At 39.8% G+C, this 20,346-nt stretch overlaps 1 protein-coding gene across 3 annotated transcripts in view; it reads right to left on the bottom strand.

Annotated features, from left to right (window-relative positions):
- Dhap-at (dihydroxyacetone phosphate acyltransferase) overlaps nucleotides 1–20,334 on the bottom strand; it is a 34,121-nt gene extending 13,787 nt beyond the window's left edge. For 2 of the 3 annotated variants that reach the window (XM_067111284.1, XM_067111286.1), the window contains exons 1-9: nucleotides 19,880–20,134; nucleotides 15,004–15,256; nucleotides 14,588–14,761; nucleotides 12,779–12,908; nucleotides 11,598–11,701; nucleotides 2,323–2,422; nucleotides 1,551–1,702; nucleotides 1,187–1,345; nucleotides 737–941 (exon numbers count right to left, since the gene is read on the bottom strand). In XM_067111284.1, coding sequence (XP_066967385.1) covers nucleotides 737–941; nucleotides 1,187–1,345; nucleotides 1,551–1,702; nucleotides 2,323–2,422; nucleotides 11,598–11,701; nucleotides 12,779–12,908; nucleotides 14,588–14,761; nucleotides 15,004–15,225 — 1,246 coding nt within the window. In that variant the 5' untranslated portion in view covers nucleotides 15,226–15,256; nucleotides 19,880–20,134. Of the gene's footprint in view, nucleotides 1–736; nucleotides 942–1,186; nucleotides 1,346–1,550; nucleotides 1,703–2,322; nucleotides 2,423–11,597; nucleotides 11,702–12,778; nucleotides 12,909–14,587; nucleotides 14,762–15,003; nucleotides 15,257–19,879; nucleotides 20,135–20,220 lie in introns of those variants that run through there. The other variant, XM_067111285.1, reaches the window with a different exon arrangement.
- Between the last annotated feature and the right edge of the window lie 12 nt (nucleotides 20,335–20,346).

Here is a 20,346-nt window from a genome sequence, read left to right as displayed (position 1 = left end):
TCCATCTTCAACCTCCCCAGGATCAATAAGTCAATGAGTACAAGACATTAATATCTGGCCCATCAGCAGATGAAATTCATATACGGCCAATCAGCATTTGTACAGTACTGAGTGAGTTTACTTGGCTAAGCAGTAAACATTCGGCCTTGAACTATCTGCACAGTCTGTACTGTAGTTTGATGAGCACTTGCAAGTTTTTGAGGTTAAATATGTATACTAGTTCCCACTTACGCAGTGCAAGTAAAGGCAAGTGTTGGTAATGACACAGGAGATAACAGGGGAATTACTGTACATGTAAAACAGTACTGTAACCAAGTCCATTAATGACCCTTTAAACCCAAAAGAGAAAACACTGCTCTGAAAGTTTTTGCTGAAGGTCCTTGCTTACTGAAAATACATCACTGAAACTTCTGTCTAGATGAATTAAATTCTTGTACAAATAATTCCACTTACTCTGAAAAAACTTGTGCTTGGATGCAAATGTAAACAAGATGGTAATCCAAAACTAAAGTACAATGAGAGCTATCAAATAGGCAACAGACACAAGATGTGAGATAGTCTGCCACTGGAGGGCTTTTGAAACCAAAAGTGCACCGCTGACCTACTGAGGATGAGAAATTTTCTTATTTTTCATACAAATTTGAAGTATCTAGGATTAACATTGATCCACATACAATATAGACTATGTACAAGTAATGGGCTTGTGGTGACAATACAAAAATATGACATACATTACCTTCAATTGCAACTTTTCCACCAATTTTATCTAGCAGGCTTACAAGCCACTTGACATCCTCTACTAACTTTGTGAGTGGCAATGACCATTGCCCTTTCCAAAGCACTCTTATGAATTGTAAGCACATCAGACTCCAAAGGCTTACAACAGCTCCCTCTTGGATCTTCCTTAACACATGAAGACCAAGGGCTTCGCAAGCATTAAACTGGAAAGTAAGCAGCTGGATAATATAATTAAGTAAATACTGTATTTACCACATCCATAATCAAGAAGTAAAAAAAAAAAATAAAAATGGGCTATGCTTGGGTACTAACATGTAATTTTGCTTCTGAAACCTTGCAAGACATCATTTTTATACAAGAATCACAAAAAACTCATCAATAATCAATGATACAAAGTCATTCCCTTTAATCCCTTAAAATTTAAGAAATATACACCTGAGATACAAACCTCACTTTTTCCTAAGGGGACCAGATGAAAAGGCACTGAGGCTCTGATATGCCTCTCAACTTGGGGCCCAAGAAAACTTCGAACTGACAGTGGATCTCCTACATGTATACATATATTTCCAAAGCTTTCTTTCAGGATGCTAGTAGCTTTCAGCAATCCCTTTATAAAATTTGAAATAAAAATTAAATTAACTCCTGCTTAAAAAAGGGGAAAAATATCACAACATATTCAATGCAAACTACAATTTATTCACAGATATGTGATAAATGATTTAAGTTTTTTAATAACATGCAGAACTACTGTATACACAACTAAGTTCTGACAGACTTTGGTGAACCAGAAATGTAAAATCAAAATAGCTTACTGAAGTTGATTCTGGAGGCTTTGGGACACCAAGGAGTTCATATGCATAAAGTTTCTCTTCGAGTGTTCGGTCATACGATATGCTAACGGGAACAATTGCTAGGTCTGGAAGTCTACCTCGTAGCCAACACTCTAGGACACATCCTAAAAGACCTAAAAGAAAAAAAGTTAAAATCACCATACAATACATACCACATAAATGAAACTGGAATTTTTTTCTCACCCCCTGCTTATTTTACCCGAGATTTGTTTTGACTGATTTTAAAGTTATATTACTGATGTAGTTAGAACCTCTTTTTTCTACTTAATTCCTCATCTGTGTCAAAACAATTATTTTCATTTTAAACTGAGATAGGAAAAGCTAACACCAAGATATGAGGTGGAAAGAAATCTGTAGTTAATGAACCAGTCTGGGAATAGTTAATACTGGCCCATTAATTATTATACATATGATAAAAATGTTTGCAATCTGGCAATAAAGGACTAAGCTATGCATATACAAGCAAACCTCCTAAGTGTTTCTTCAAGTGAACATAGAAGCAAACATAAAAACACACAAATTCTGTACAAATAACCTATGCAAAATCAAATTCATGTAAAGTTGATCCAAAGGTAAGGTAAACGCAATGATAAGTATCTTTTCTGTATATTATTTAACTTGGTCAGATCTAGGTTACTGCAATAGATTACCTACTTTTACTACTATCAAATTCATGCTAACTACATGATACAACAAAGTTACACATCTGTAATACATGAATTATAAAGCTTACCAAGTTTTGGGGGCAATGATTTTCCACTACGACTTCTTGTACCCTCTAAGAAAAACTCCAGGGGAGAACCAGTATGTTCAACCAAATTTTGAACATATTCCTATGGAAGAAAAGATTACTTGCATGATATCTGATAAACCAGATGAAGTTACGATATAACTCTAAAATGATATTTTAATAATAAAATAAGGTTTGTTAATACTTACCTGGCAGATATATATATAGCTGTATTTCTCCGAAATCCGACAGAATTTCAAAACTCGCGGCACACGCAGTGTGGCCAGGTGGTTAGTACTCATTCCCGCCGCTGGGAGGCGGGAATCGGGAACCATTCCCATTTTCTATTCAGATTTTCTAGTGCCACTGTCTCAAGAGGGGAGGCAGGTGGGCACTAAAAGTATATATATCTGCCAGGTAAGTATGAACAAACCTTATTTTATTATTAAAATATCATTTTGTTCACGACACTTACCTGCCAGATATATATATATAGCTGAATCCCACCGTAGGAGGTGGGAAGAGACAGAATAGGATTTAGGAAACAAATAAATGTAGGCGATTGACGCCTTGGTTCCTTACCTGTTAGCATAGCTGACTTCGAGGTTATCTGTCACCCAAGCCTGCTTCTGCTTTTCTAGAGTCTCCAGCAAGGTAGGGACCTATAAAGCTGGAGAGATCTAGATGACCTGTCCACGGGGGCGTGACCACAATGGGACTAGATCATGCGACCATACAAAGAGGGAGAAGGAGCAACGACCAACCACCTGACCGCCCTATCTCAGGTAATGAACCTAACATAGGCTAAAAAATTGGGACGTCCATCTCAATGGCAACCCAACAACCAAAAAATACAACAACAAGATTAAAAAAAATACAACCTAACCCCTAAAGGATAGGATGAGTATTGCCCTCTTCTCCCAACATAGTGTCTGCGGAAACGTATGGTCCCAGCGAAGAGCAGTCTTCAAATGTCGTCTTCACATCCCGCAAGTAATGCTGGCTTAACACTGAATTACTTCGCCAGAAGGTAGCACCAAGAATATCATTCAGAGACATATTCTTTTGGAAAGCCACCGAAGTTGCGATAGCTCTAACTTCATGAGCCTTTACTTTCAGAAGTCTCATGTCACCTTCTAGGCAGGAGGAATGAGCCTCTCTAATAGTACTTCTTAAAAAGAATGCTAAGGCATTCTTAGACATGGGAAGATCAGGTCTCTTCACCGAACACCACAGACTGTCCGATGAGCCTCTAGTTTCCTTGGTCTTGGCTAAGTAGAACTTGAGAGCCCTGACAGGACACAGGACTCTTTCTGACTCTTGCCCAAGCAACTCCATCAAACCTTTGATCTCAAAAGACTTGGGCCAAGGGTTTGAAGGATTTTCGTTCTTGGCTAAGAACAAAGGATTTAGGGAGCATACAGCATTAGGACCCCTAAAGCCAATATGTTTGCTAATGGCTTGCACTTCACTAATCCTCTTAGCTGTCGCCAGAGCCGTTAGGAAGACAGCTTTCCTAGTCACATTCTTGAGGGTAGCCGAAGACAGAGGTTCAAAAGTACTCGACATAAGGAACTTCAGGACAACATCCAGATTCCAAGAAGGCGTCCTGAGTTGAGGAATTTTGACAGTCTCGAAGGATCTCAGTAGATCGTGAAGATCCTTGTTGTCGTACAAGTTCAGGCCTCTGTGCCTAAAAACTGCCGATAACATACTCCTATAGCCCTTAATAGTCGAGACTGCCAGATTATTCTTATGCCTAAGATAAAAAAGGAAGTCAGCTATTTGTGGTACAGAGGTCGTGGTCGAGGAAACTCCTTTACTCCTGCACCATCTCCTAAAAACAGTCCACTTGTACTGGTAGACCGCATTCGAAGAAGGTCTCCTGGCATTGGCGATGGCCTTTGCCACAGCTCTCGAAAAGCCTCTTGCTCTAGCCAACTTCGTGATAGTCTGAACGCAGTCAGACTCAGAGCGGAGAGGTTTTTGTGGAACCTTTCGAAATGCGGCTGCCTGAGAAGGTCCACCCTCAGTGGAAGCGTTCTTGGAAAGTCCACTAGGAAGGCCAGGGTCTCTGGGAACCAATCTGCTGCTGGCCAGAAGGGGGCTATTAAAGTCATCCTTGCTCCTTCTGACGTTGCAAACTTCCTTATCACTTCTCCCAGGATCTTGAAGGGAGGGAAAGCGTAAAGGTCGAGGCCTTTCCAGTCCCAGAGGAGGGCGTCTATGGCTAACGCTCCTGGGTCTAGGACAGGAGAGCAATAAAGGGGAAGTCTTGCCGTCCTGGACGTAGCAAAGAGGTCCACTAGAGGACGTCCCCATATCCTCCACAACTCTGAACATACCTCCTTGTGAAGAGTCCACTCGGTCGGTAGCAGCTGATTTTGCCGACTGAGAAGGTCTGCTCGGATATTCTCCACTCCCGCAATGAACCTCGTGAGAATAGTGACCCTTCGAGCATGAGTCCAGAGCAGGATCTCCTCGCTAGGATGAACAGGGAACGAGATCGAGTACCCCCTGTTTTTGAGGTACGCTAGAGCTGTGGTATTGTCCGAATTGACTTGGACAATTCTGCCTGCAACTTGGGCTTCGAAGAATTGAAGAGCCAGAAAGATAGCACCCAATTCCTTGAGATTTATGTGCCAGGACACCTGTTCCCCTCTCCAGGTGCCTGACACTTCCTCCCCTCCTAGTGTTGCTCCCCATCCTTCCCTGGACGCGTCGGAAAACAACACTAGGTCGGGGCTCTGAAGACGAAGAGAAACCCCTTCTGCAAGCTTTAAGGGGTCGAACCACCACTTCAGATGATCCTTGATAAAAGGAGATATCGTCAAAGTCTCTTCCAGATTCTCCTTGTCCCTCCAGTTCTCCGCCATGAAAAACTGGAGTGGTCTGAGATGGAGCCTCCCCAGGGAAACAAACTTCTCCAGCGAGGAAATGGTCCCCAGCAAACTCATCCATTCCCTCACCGAGCATGTTTCTTTCCCTAGAAAGGACGAAACTTTTCCTAAGCAAAGCAGTTGCCGTTCTCGGGATGGAAAAGCTCGAAAAGCCACTGAATCCATCTGAATCCCCAGATAGACGATGGACTGCGTCGGGATCAGATGGGACTTTTCTTGGTTCACAAGAAGTCCCAGGGACTTTGTCAAATTCAGCGTCAAAGTCAGGTCCTCCAGACACTTCTCCCGAGAAGAGGCTCGTATGAGCCAATCGTCCAGGTAGAACGACACACGAACACCCGCCAGGTGAAGCCACCTCGCAACGTTTTTCATGATCACCGTGAAGATCATGGGAGCAGTGCACAAACCGAAGCAGAGAGCTCTGAACTGGAAGACTCGTCCCCCCAGCACAAATCTCAGGTACTTCCTTGACTGAGGATGAATGGGAACATGGAAGTATGCATCCTGTAAGTCCAGAGAGACCATCCAGTCCCCTGGTCTTAAAGCCCCTAGAACCGACTGGGGCGTTTCCATCTTGAATCTTTCCTTCGAAATAAAGCGATTCAAGACGCTTACATCCAAGACCGGTCTCCACTCTCCCGACTGTTTCGGGACTAAGAATAGCCTGTTGTAGAACCCCGGAGAATCCAACTTCAGAACTTGTTCCACGGCTCTCTTCTCTAACAACTGCTCCAGGAGGTCCAAAAGAATCTGTTGCTTCTCTCGGTGGTAAGACGGCGACAGATCCCTGGGCGACGTGCAAAGGGGTGGTAACATGAGAAAGGGGATCTTGTAACCCTTCTCTAGAACAGTTAGTGACCATGCGTCCGCCCCTTTCGTTCTCCAGGCTCCCGCAAAATAAAGAAGCCTGGCTCCTACAGGTGTCTGGAGGCGAAAGGAGTCACTTTTTTCCCCTAGGTTTAGAGGGGGCCGCTCCTCTGGTGAAACCTCTTCCTCGCGGAGACGATCTAGAGGAAGAAGTTCCTCCGCGAAAGGGCTTCTTCTTCCTGGAGGACAAAACTGAAGCAGAAGAAGAAGAAGGAGCTGGAAGACGTCTCGAAGAATGAGCCAACAGATCTTGCGTGGCCTTCTCCTTAAGACTGGATGGAGATGTCCCGAATCAAAGACTGGGGAACAGATGGTTGGACAAAGGGGCGAACAATAACTCTGTCCTTTGTGAAGGAGAGACAGACTTAGCTGTGAAGTCGCAAAACAAGGCCCTCTTCTTTAAGAGGCCCGTACCAAAGTGAGACGCCAGTTCTTCAGATCCATCCCTGACTGCCTTGTCCATACAGTTAAGGACGCTAGAGAGCTCCCCCAGGGTAATTGAATCCGAGCTCCGAAGCTTAAGATCTAAAGCTCCCAAGCACCAGTCCAAAAAATTAAACACCTCCATGGTGCGGAAGAGACCTTTGAGATGATGGTCTGTCTCTGACAAAGTCCAAGAAACCTTAGCAGTAGACAGATGTGACCTTCTGGAAGCGTCGACAAGACTGGTGAAATCCCCTTGAGAAGAGGAAGGAACTCTAGGGCTGAGATCTTCTCCCGTCTCATACCACATACCAGCCTTGCCGGAAAGCTTAGACGGAGGCACTGCGAAAGAGGTCTTGCCATGGGACTTCCGTTCCTCCATCCACACGTTGACTTTCTTGAAAGCCCTCTTGGTCGCCAACGAAGAAGTCATCTTCAAAAACCCCGGCGCTCTCCTAGCTTTGGAAGAAGCTAACTGAGAAGGCGGAGAGAGAGGAGCCGAAGGTTTAAACTTGTCTCCGAACAAGTCTTTAAGCAATCCGGTCAAAACTTGATAATCGGAAGTAGAGGAAGCAGACGAGGGCTCGACGTCAGCAGGATCCGAATCGCCAGAAACCTCTCCCGCCACAGCCGGAGAAGCAACCGAGTCACCCAACACTTTAGGGGAACGAAGGCCTTGAGGTCCGATACGAAGAAGAGATCTTCTTTTCCCAGACGAAAGAGAATGCTCCGTAACGTCCTGAAGAGCAACCGAAGGGACGTCCTGAGGAGCGTCCTGGAGAGCGTCCTGAAGAGCGTCCACACTGGCGTCACGCCCAAAAACCAGAAGAGCGTCCTGTCGAGCGTCCTGCACAGAAGCGTCCTGAAGAGCGGCTACCGAAGCGTCCCGGGAAGCAGCTCGCGAAGCGTCACGTTGACGAGCGTCACGACGAGGAACTAGAGAGCTAACAGGGCGACAAGGCGACGACACAGGCGAAGGAGACGACGAAAGCGGAGCAGGAGAAGGAGACTTCCTTGATCTCTTGACAGGCAAAGTCAAGTCCTTGCGACGACGAGGAGCAGAGTCCCTCTCAGCAATAAGAGAAGACAACTGCCGCTGCATCTCCAACAAAATCTTCTTAGATGGAGAAGAATCAAGTCTGGGAGGAGAGACAATCCTATGGGAAGACGATGGGCGAGGGGACGCCTTCTTCTTCCTCACAGGAGCAAGAAAGGTTCTCTCCTTAGAGCGACTGGGGCGCTCAGAAACATCCTCATCAGACGAAATCCTAGTCCTCTTCTGCGGTGGAAAAGCTTCAAAATAACCAGCCGACGAAGAAGACTGACGAGAAGCGTCCTCTTGAACACAGCTCCTCTTGAGAGGACGAGAGTCCTTACGAGAATTCCACCCCTTACGAGGGGAGGACGCCTCGGAGGACGAAAAGCAGTCCTTGAGAATGCGCGCCGAAGCACGATCTCTGGCAGCCTGGGAAGCGACAACAGGACCTGCCGAAGGGACGTCAGATCGGTGGGAAGCCCCCGTAACCTTCTTGCGGCTTTCGACATGCCTTCTCCCTGAGTCCTGGGAGTCTGACAGCGGTCCAAGCCTAGAAGCATTATGGGGCCGATCTGACGCCCCCTCCACAACACTGGGGGGAGCACTACACTTCACAGCACTTTGAAGAGATGTCACTTTGTTTTCGAGCGCACGGATGGAACTCATGATCTCCGCCAGGGCCAAACCCTCCGCAGACACAACATCAGGGCCCGAAGGCAAAACCACAGGGACAGGTGCAACATCAACTACATTAGGATTATCAGGAGAGGAAATAACCTGACTCTTGCACACACTCCTGGAGGAAGACCTCCTAACCCTGTCACGCTCCAACTTGCGAACATACGAATCATAAGACTTCCAGCTCGCATCCGATAAAGGTTCACACTCCTTACATCGATCATCTATAAGACAAACATGCCCCCTACACCTCAAGCAAACCGAGTGAGGGTCTACCGAAGCTTTCGGTAGCCTCACCTTACAATCACTCATGCAACATACACGGAAACTAGCAGAACTAGAACCAGACATATTTAAAGAAAAGTCAAAAGCAAAATCCACAACAGTCCAGAAAAAGCGTGTGCCAATCCACAGTCCAAGAATCAAAACCAAAAGTCAAGAGAATACTTAAGTGGGAATAAGCAAGTTAACGAAATCCAGAGGCGGAGGTACTGTAACAGATGTTAACAGTACCGGCGACAGAGAAAATCTGAATAGAAAATGGGAATGGTTCCCGATTCCCGCCTCCCAGCGGCGGGAATGAGTACTAACCACCTGGCCACACTGCGTGTGCCGCGAGTTTTGAAATTCTGTCGGATTTCAGAGAAATACAGCTATATATATATCTGGCAGGTAAGTGTCGTGAACAAAACTATATGCTTCAACAGTAATGTACCCTTCAATCAAATGCTGGGGTTTATTCATCCATGTTATGCTGCTGTATTAATGCGCATCTATCACAGAAAATGGCACAACACAAAAACTTGGTACAATTACAGTTACGAGTATTTGTTGCAAAGAAATGATCTATACATATTAAGACCATCTCAATGGATACTAAATTCCAAATGCCACATATCAAAAACAATGTAATGTGCAGATTTGTAACTTTGTACCATGTCACAATACAGTTGGTTTAAGTTATACTGCACCTGGATAAATGTTTTATTATTGGCTGTAAAGCATTCTGAAGCCTGAATCTCCATGAAATCATATAATTTACCCTATAAAGAATCTTGTAAAAATAGACCTCAGAATAAAGTAAAAACTTCCAAGTCAAAAATTAATCCACATTTTAAAATGTCCTTTGGAACTTTAAACACAAAAACAAATTAAAAATATATGAAAACAAAAATAATTTTTGATTTTAGCTCTCACTACAAAACATGCTGCATTTTTCAGGTTAGTAGCCTCTGTGTGCAAAGGGTTACATCCTCAAGCAATCACAAGGACAGAAAGTGTCTAGATCATCTGGTTTGGATTCTAGGAGACTTGTGATGCCTACACCTTTCATTCTCATCATAATAGGTACTTACTGTTACTCTTCAGTGGCTATTTCAAAGAGTTATGACTGATCATTTGGCTACTGTAGAGGAGACTCTTCAGATAGGGTAAGCAGTTCTTCTAGAGTAAGTCTGCAAAATCAAACCATTAACTCCAGTCTTTGGGCAGTGTCATATACTCTATACTGTACCAAGGTCTTCCACTCTTTTGGGCTAGAATGACCTTCTTTGAGGGTATGCCCAAGCATACTTTTCTGTCAATTCTTTTTTCTTTGTTTTTTCAAATGACATGTTAGGCAGGCTTAACAAAGGGTCAAGGATGCCTCTATATAATCTTTAATCCTTATTTTCAAAACCACTTTCCTGGTCTGTTGCATGGATTCTGTTACTTTTTTCTACACTCATATTCATATTAAATTTTCCAAGCTAGTTGATTATAATGTAATTTTTTACTGATTTTACTCTCATATTGGCTGGTGATGTTGAGCAAAATCCTGTACCTGTGTATACCTCACCAGTATTATGTGATGTATAGATATATTCATGGACTATATGGTAACATTAGTTATGTTTAAGTTCCCTCTACACAGCACACCTTACTGTGTACAGGCACTTTGGTTTCTCATGAAGTATAAGGTGCTCATCTGAATTCTTTTTCATTTTAGGCTTCAAGAAACCAATACCTCTTAGACATGATGCCATCCCAACATCATGAGAAAAGGTAGCATATATAGTAATTTTCATATTTATAATAGGTACCCTGCTTTCCTTAAGGCCTGTTATAAATGTGGGTGTCATCCAGGTTTGTGTCAGGTATATAAACTTCTATTTGTGCTCTATCTAATGCAATGCAGAGTTAGATGACACAAGTTCTTGCCAGTCTTGTCACCATCATGGCTAAACGATAGGATGATAGAAGGGGTTCTTTTGTGTTTGTGGGCAATTGAAATGCCAACTATAAGGAGTGGTTACCTTCTGTTTTCTTTCAGATTACAATAGCTTAGGTACTTGACTTTAATCTTGAATCCATTTAGAGCAAGTTATAAAATACTCAAAGGCTACGCAAATGTCTGTATTGCTTGGATTTAGTATTCACCAATGCCTCTGATATTATAACCAGCATTGTCAGTTCTCATATTGAGACACCTGATCATGTGTTAATTTCTTTAATATCTAAAATAGAGCAGACTGTCCCTGATGAGTCTAATCTCAGGCAAACTGTAATAGAATTTTATGTGGCTTTCCATTTCTAAATTGGTCAAAGCTGTATAAGGAAGTTGAAAATGTTCTTTTATCTGAAGGTGTTGTCTACATAACTAACAAGCAAATTCCTTCTCCCTTGGTGAATTACCAAAATATACCTGGTTCACAGTCAACTGTAGGCATACTTATTTAAAGAAACAGGAAAAATAAGATTTCTTAGTTCACATACTATAATTATTCCCAGCTGAGAAATAGGGTCCAGAATTTTTCTGAAAATGATAAACTTAAAAAAAAAAAAAAAAAAAAAAAAAAAAAAAAATCAGTATGTAAGCTATTTGAGCTTAAAGAGCTTGGATTTTGGAGTTTTCTTACTTATATTAAACATTGGTTGAATATCATGTATACTTAAAAGTAAATCCCTTCAACCATAAACTGAAAACTTTAATTTAAATGAGAAAAGGTCTAATGCCATTGGCACTCCCCTTAACAGTAATGCAGACACCAAAAGTGAGGAAGGTGATTGATGAGTATCTGAGTTTCCAGGTGTGCATGCATCATTAGACTAATTTTTTTTCTGTCTGGTAGACAACAGAATACTGGGTCTGGGGACATTTGAAGATTGAGAATCTGGTCATATAAATGAATAATGGAGCTGTGAGGAAACAAACAATTTTCTTACTTCAGCACAGCACTATTAAAAATTCATTAAAAAGTTTCAATCCAATTTTGCCAAATAAAATATAAGGTAGAACCACTACTACTTGCTAACAGTAGACTACTGTCAAGTAGTTTAGGAAATTCTGAAGTTGTTCACAAGTATAGTATACAAAAGAATAATTTGAAAGATACCTGGAAAACAGCCCAGTAAAGCGGGTTATCCATGAAAGAACGCCGAATGTAGAATGCCCCAGATCCTCGCAACATTTCACCAACGACAGCCATATTCATGAAATCTAAAAGTTTACAAGAAAAAAGAAAAAGAAAAAATCTGTTTTAAAAAGGTTATTCTATTTTTAACAAATAAAAAATATCATGAAAATATAAGATAAGCATATGCACAATATTTGATAATTTTAAAATCCACAGCTAAACTGTACATGGTAATGTGCTTAGTATCCTAATATTGGAAACTATAACAATTATACAATACTTTAACAAGACTACCGAGGCCTCTTATCTAGTCATATGGGTGACCCAAAAAATCTTTATATGAAATTAGACAGCTATGTATTAACAGACCTAAAGGATTGGCTGAAATGTAAAATGCAGAGAGCAGTGCAGCTTGGAATTGAAGGTACTATGAAGGTGATAACTGATTCCAAAATAAAGGATAACCAATATGATTGTTTACATTAAACTGAATTTGCAATGCAGATAAAATTAACTGCACTCAGCACAACCTGAAAAATAAAAGTTCATCTTTACAATTTGAAGAAATTCTATGAATTATCATCACACCTTGAGCATCCAGTACTTGAACTAAACATTAATATCATAAGAGAAATATCTTATAGCTTATAAACTTGGCAGTCATGTTAGGACAAAAATACAGCCAGCTTGCACTGTACCCTACATAGCTCACTAATAATGGCATTAGTGTCTTTTGGGCTACTGTTGCCTTGCTTTCTGCCTTTTACTTTTCAATAACTATTTTTGGTCTCTTCCCAGCTACTTGTCTAACTCTTGAACTAGATTTTGCTCCAATTTTCACCTCAATTATGAAGAAATCCTTTGGGAAATCCCCCATGAGTCTAGAAATGTGCCTTGGGGGTCTTATTAAAGTAATTACTGTAATAAGTTATACAAATAATGTTATACAAATAATAATATAACAAATTTTCCCATCCAATTTTCATTTATCCAAAAAATTTGAGAAAAAACTATGATAAATAACTTGTAAAATAAAAAAAAACTTCATAAAATTATCACAGTCAAATTTGATGCTGAATTTGCTATTCCAGATTTTTATCATAATTTAAACCACCTGTCTATTTTTCCAAAGCTCAAAACACAAGGTTTGCTCATCTTACCCATTCCTGCAGCAATGACTGGCAGTGGTAAATTGAAATGATATGCAATATACGAAACTAACAGGAAGTCGGCATACGATCTGTGCGTTGGAAGCAGGATGACTGGAGTTTCTACAATTGTGCTTCGTAACTGAAAGAGTAATGTAAGGAATGTTACAGTATGCTTTACCCATAACAATTTACTTTCACTTCAAATTCACCTCATCTGCAAAGATTATCACCGTTAAGTATATTTTATGTAATCATGACTTTCAAACAACTAAAATACAGACTTGACCAGCCACCACTTTTGTGTATTTTCCAACACATACAAAATATACATGTACTGTACAGTAGCATCCTCTGCTTCAAAAACATTGTGCAGTACTGAAGACACTGTCACCTGTACCTACAACTACCAATACAGGTATCATTACTAATACTTTTATTAATACTATAAATTTGTAGACTTTCAAATGGAACAATTCACCCCCAAGAGAGGAAAAACAGTTAATCATCCAAGTAACTTGCTTTGAGTATTCTTGTAGGTGCAAGCAGTGAATTCAAAACAGCAGACAGCAAGCCCATCCATTTTTGCAGCAGATGACAGATAATTGCATGCAAAAACAGAAATAAAACAAAAAATAACATAAGTAAATGTCTTCAGGTGACGGGTATATGTTTTTGGAAGTACAACAATCCTAAAAATGCAAAGTACTTTACGTGTATGGTATTTACACTTTAATATTTTGTTCTCAATTGATATAAACAACTCTCATTATATGATCAATTGATGAATAAACATATTGCTTGTGCAATTTTAAATGTTACCTACTGGAAATATTTTCAGGATCCCCTGTTACTGCTTCAGCTACATTTATGATTTTACCAGTTTCCATGGTTACTTCATTTATAAAACTGCAATAAAACTAGACCTTCTCTTCTGCCTAAAGATTTTACTAGCAGTGCCTACATTATGGGAGCAAGTTTTAGGTAAAATACATGGTAACAAGATATAAATTTTTGTAAAAAAAAAAGGGCTATTTGGGTGAAATATTAAACTGGTTATGAAGCAGCATGAACTTAAGAGGACATTTATTAAAGGTTGTGTTTTCAAAGTTTATGATGTGATTTTTCCTCTATGGTGAGTCATAATGAAACATCTGAGTTTACAGCTTGGGATGGTTGTATCCCTAAGATCCATTTCCATATTTGGCTCTTGATTCATTTCCATATTTGGCTCTTTTCTAATTAACATAATATTCAGCTTTATGGGACATGAACACTAATGCCTAAATTAGCAAATGGATTTCCCTTTAACTTTTCCATTCAATTCATGACTGTTGACACATGCATCAGTAAATTAGTTTTGTGAACTTATTCTACCCTTAAAGTGTAAATGCCTCTGTTCTATTATCTTCAGTGCTGGATGTGATTGTTTAATATAATTATCAAAACTCAAATTATTTTAGGCTGAGTCTGCTATTGCATATATGAAGAGCCTTTTTTCCTCCATAAAGTAAGGTATTACAATAATACAGTTTACTAAAAATAAGACAAACTGAATCTTCACGAAAATCTGATACATACCACAACAGAACAGTACTGTATGTTTACTTCATGACATACTAAAATAATTCTGTTTTAACCCACAGTGAAAGATGTTAAAAAATACATAAAACACTTTACAGCTTTCCAATACATAATCGGTAAAACTTTTAAATCGTGCACAGAAAAAAACACCATTCAATCATAGTTTCATTTGAGAAATAAAAGCTAGATCATATACAATAAAATTAAAGTACATAAAATGTATTCATGAACACTTACCTTTTCTATTCCCTCCTCATTGATGAGGATTCTACCATATATCTTCTTCATAATCTTTGGTAATACAAAAGCAAACTTTCGAATGACAGCTAATTCTTGTGTGTGTCCCATCTGCTCCAAGATTGATGAAACCTCTGCTTCAAGGGATTCTCTGTCTTGACCTGATGCCACCATCTGTCAAATTCAAGAAGTTTGTCAAAGCTAAAGAATATACAGTATATTAATTTCTCAAGTACAGTACAGTGTATCTAACTTCATTATTACTATACAACCACTGTATGAAATATCTATTTTATTACTAAATTTACAATATATTAGGCAATACAACATTGCACTGAATTCTTAGTTTTACTTTAGGAATTTAGTTTTTTATTTCATAATATTGTACAGGACATAAATTGTTGTAATTAAGATACCTTCTCAATAGTATGCTTTACTCTTTCAGACTGCATAACTTTATCAAATACTTCTGCACGTGTCATTTTGATAGCAAATTTATAATTGCCTTTGGACTCCCAATTTCTTAATGCCCACCGTAGATCGCTTGTCTCTCGTCGCTCAGCTAACATGTCCATGTAATGAACCGACTGACTACTAACACTGATAGTAGATGAGGTTTCTGGTGCAGCTTGAGCCATGCCAAATTTGTTCCTGATATTTTTTTCTAACCTGAAAAACTAATCACTTTAAAATACAATGTAAAAAATTTTCAAGTCAAGATATGTTTCATGAATAAAAAAACAGGTTAAAATACAAGATGACTACATTTTCTCATCACAGTTTAACTTTATAGCTAATTTTTCCAAACGTCTTTCAAAAGCAATTCTTTTATAGCTAAAACATGTAAAATGACAACACTGCTGACAGCATTCTAGGCAACTACTATACATATTAATTTTTACAGTCCCATAAATTCCTTGTCACTGATATTTGGAAAGGTCCATTCCAGACGATTTCTCTTGGTGCAATATACTGGCTGATGTGTAACAACCAGGAATATTTTCCACATGTAACATGATTGCAACGGGAGGCTTAACTATGTTGAACTTCCTAACAGGAATGGCAGCAGCAGCAGCAGCAAGAGCAGACCACCCCTTAGCAAAACAAAGTGGTCCAGGGAGGCAGCTAAAGATGGACAATCCAGAATGCCAAGAAAAGGCCATATCTTCTGCAGGTTCTCCAATGATAAAGATATCCTGGAAATGGCCAATGAAGCAGGAGTAGGTGGTGACAAACCATGTGAATATGACAGGGTCTCAACTGGAGAGAGCTTGGTGTGTGCAGCTGGGTTATCACTGAAGGAGAATGTGTGATACTGGCCAAACTTCTTGAGTGTACCTCCATTGGCTGAGCCTTAGAAGAACAAGCAGAAAGGGGTGTGGGGCAGTTTGGGATGAAAGAGATAAAAAAAAAGGGTCACTGGAGAATGCTTCTTGGCCTTCCTCCACCTCTTGCTCAGCTTTTTTTAATACAATGGGGACCACCCCAAACACTTCTAGCAGGAAGACTCAAGAAAGTAGGATTTATCCATATCTACCCTGGTATGGTAAAAGGAATAAAAATGGTCAAGATCCACCAACACAAAGGAGATAAAGTGACCACATACCCACTCACATTCTTCACACCACCATTGTTCAGTTTTCTTGTTCACTTCAATGATGAACAAAAAACAAGGACACTATACATAGAAAGTCTGAAGAAAAACAGCAACTTTATAGTCTGTAAGAGCACAGCAAGACATCTTGATCTGAACACAGTTGAAGAGAAAGTGCTGGTTTACAGCATGTGAATGGGGATTTTTCCCCATCACCTGCCAACCTCAAAGTAACCATCTTTTTTACAAAGTTTCAATACAACTTCATAAAAAGCAACAGTTTGTATTTCTGCATGAATGAAAAAATAAATTGTTCATATGTGGAACAAACCTGGGTCTTAGTCTTACATTGGGCAGCATTAGGATGATGCTTGAAGGAATGTAAGGGGATGATTTAAATCTATCTCCTATGCAAGTACTGTAGTTGCTAATTAATTAGAATGGTCATTAATCCAGTCCAAAATAAAAAATCATACATTGTACTTTTTCATTGTGCAAAAAGAAATTATAAATCTCTGTATGGTTTTTTCAATATTTCTTTAAAAGAAAAGAAATTTTCCTTCTTGGTTAACTTCAAGACATCGATCCTACTTCATATTTTTCTTTTTAATTTACAGAGAAACCAAAATAAAGCAAATTATTTGGCCTCAAAATAATAACAAAACCAGTATTCTATCAAGGAAAGTACATTTAAAACAAGCAATGGACAAAATTATCTCTAAGTTCATAGCCAGTACATCAGAATGAGGCATTTTATCAAAAAACTTTTGGACTTCCCGAAAATTTCAGAGGGTTAAGAGAATGAGACATTTCAGGAAGGATGATGCTAAGACATTACTATTCCCACATACACTTGACACTTTTTCACTGGTATTACTTTTCTTCTTAATTCTGGCACTTGAATTATACTGTACATTATGAAATAACACAAATTTTTAAATTTGTCTAATGCAAAGTTCTATCTCCTTATCCTTACTTTGCATTCCTCATCTTTTATCATAAAGTTCTCTCCTTCTCCCTCCTTACTTCCTGCATTTAATCACAAGTGTCACACATCATCTATGTTTAGCAAAATCATCACTGCCTTTCACCAAAGACAAACTTTAAGGGTGTCCCTCTATCCATGCCAAACTCACAGCACAAACAAAATGGGTAAATAAAGCAAATAAAAGAAAAATTAACATTCTAATCCCGTCTGTATGGCTGATATTATGAAAAACAAATCCAATAGCTTTGATAACACTGCTAACTCCAGAAATGGAATGAAATATAAAATTTAGGACAAAGGCTAAGTGCTGGGACCTGAGAGCTCATTTAGAGCTGAAATGGAAATTAAGAGTAAAAAGGTTTTCAAGATGTAACAGGAGGAAATGCCTGCAGTTGCACTATAAAACAATTGTTACGAGAGGGTGGAAATTAAGAAGGAGGAAAGAGAATATGAACAGGTACAGTAAAAGGAATGAAAGGGGTTGGAGCTAGAAGCCGAAGGGATGCTGCAAAGGGTCTTAAGTAAATACTACATGCACTGCGTAAGGTGAACTGATGGCATTACTCCCTACAGGGATGCCAAATCTAGGCAGGTTTACTAGGTCCTCACAATAAGTGTTTCTATTGAAACTTCCATGAAAGTACACAGGCTTTGCAACTACCTGGCTCTTGGGCACCCTGGTTACACTTAAGTTTTCAACAATCTTATGTTACTTGTAAATCACTGTTAGATATTATCCCTTCTGTAACAGACAAATGTGAACAGACACTGCCCAAGGCTTACAACCTTTAACCTATCCTACGGATGGAGTTGATGTCAGGACTGTGCACTTGTATTTTCCAACATATTCAGAGAGGCTTGTGTTGGTTAAGGGAAACTGCTAGTGTTCTTATATCGTTTCTTATTTTTTCTCCACGCTAAAACTGTTACTAAAGCCAAAGTTAAATGTTCCACTAGGCATGTCTTAGGACTACTCTAGGAAGGATAATTTTGAGAGCTTAAGGGAAAACCTAAAAGGACAAGCAAATATGCTTACCAAGAACTTGGTATAATTATTCGATTGAAATATAAAATTTAGCCCAAAGGCCAAGTGCTGGGAACTACGAGGTCATTCAGCTCTGAAAATAGTGTTGAGACAACTGTTAGGAGAGGATGGAAATTAAAATGGAGGAAAGAGCATGTAAACAGAGGTATAGTCAAAAGAATGGAAGGGGATGCGGCTAGGGGCCGAGGAGACACTGGTAAGAACCTAAAGTAATGCGTACAGTGCACCACTAGGTGCACTGACGGCGCCACCCTCTTAAGGGGTGTCTCCTCGGCCCCTAGCTGCATCCCTTTTATTCTTTGACTATAACTCTGTTCACATGCTCTTTCTTCCATTTTAATTTCCATCCTCTCCTAACAGTTAGGATAATTAGGTATAGCCTGATTATCGCTTCAGGAAGATGAATGGACTACGAAATCCTTACTCAACAAACGTGGTAATACATTTGGTGGTGTTGCTACAAATTAAAATAAATGAGTTTTGACTAGTATTGCTCACATGAGGATCTTTAAGCCCTGTACACACTATGCATCATGTATCAGCCACGTGATGCAGTAGTGGTGTTGAATAACATTACTAGCGGCCAAACTGTACTGCAACACTGCTCACTTGTTCTCCGGCCAGATCTGACAGTAAGGTGTCACATGTTGAAAGGGATATACAGAGTGCAATTAATGGATTAAGGGAGGGGCAAATATTCCTTTTGCCCTTCCTTGTCAAGATTCTTCAAAATGCCTTTGGCCACACTTATTATTCAAACATCTACTGTGTATTGTACTTCATAAAATATTTGTGGCGTATATCATCCCAGCCACAAAATACTCAATTTAAAGCTGGAAAATACAACAGTGTAGAGCGTGGGTCTTTGTCCATTCACAGGGTTTGGCCGGTGGTAGTTATCGAGCCATCGGCGCTGGAGCTGAGTGGACATCCTCCCCCTCTGACTGCTCATGCATCACTGCGAAGACTTTTGAAATCGGTTTACCCCATCAATGCGTTCGTGATGCGACGTTGTGTTGAAAAACTGGTATTTCAACACACCACGCATCATGATGCATAGTGCGTATGGGGCTTAAAGCTGGGTCAGGCTTAGGCTAGCCTAGGCTAATCAACACACTGACAAAACAAAAAAAGAGCAGCAGGACCTAATTTAAGCAACAAAATGCCTCAGGTAGGTAACTTGAGGACCAAAGAAACTATTCATAGGCCTAATGTTTTAAAATAGTAAGTTATATTAAGATCTTTCATCCCATATGCAATGAACCATTTGTATAGCCGAAACCTGACTGTATAAAATAAAGAAATGGCAATAGCAGAGCCCTGGGCCCAGCTACGTGCCTGGATAGCCAATTCCAATTAAACCTACAGTTCAGGCATTTTTATATCTTTTTAAAAATTATTTACCACTGCGTATATCCCAATCTATAAGCGCTGCCAGTGGTTATTACGGGATAAATAAAGGAAGGGCTGTCATGCCGCCCGGTATTTCTACACAGCCCATGTTACGTTCTTAGCCTGAACCATTTTCAAACATACAGTTGGGCGGATTATATAACAAAACGTTATATGGAATTGGACTAAATTTAAAGTGCAATTCACGTAAGCCATTCAGTGAGCAAACGTAAAGTAGTCTATATAGAATGACATACAAGTCAAAATTCTCACCTAAATACCTCCCATTTACAGGAGTTCCTATTGACAAGGCGACGCGTCGTCTGCTCCCACTAAATTCCACCGCGGACAGAGAGTTTTCATTCAATTTCTGTTCAGAGTCTTATCTGTGACAAATTACATAATTACATTAGCTGATTTTGATTAGCGACAAACGCATTTTTTCACTACTGCAACAGTGTATTTCTATTCATCAGCTGTTGAGTCTAGACAAAGTAAAACTAGACGTTGCGTTTCACTCCCGCCAATGAGGTGCATTTATTCATTATCGTCTTAATGGTTTGTAATCACGTTTCATATGTTTGTTAGATTAGATACTTCTCAGTAGTTATTACCAAGAGGGAGAGCAACTCTTCAAAGTCTGTAGGAGGTATTTTACAACGACGGTTGTAGTTGTTTCTATGGGGTATGGTAAACCGTGATTAGATAGATGGTACTGTACTTCACTGCACAAAAGGATA

This window comes from Macrobrachium rosenbergii, chromosome 11, assembly GCF_040412425.1.
Source record: "Macrobrachium rosenbergii isolate ZJJX-2024 chromosome 11, ASM4041242v1, whole genome shotgun sequence".
Lineage (NCBI taxonomy): Eukaryota > Metazoa > Arthropoda > Malacostraca > Decapoda > Palaemonidae > Macrobrachium > Macrobrachium rosenbergii.
The sequence above is the reverse complement of the archived record's forward strand: the minus strand, read 5'-3'. Positions and strand labels throughout refer to the sequence as shown.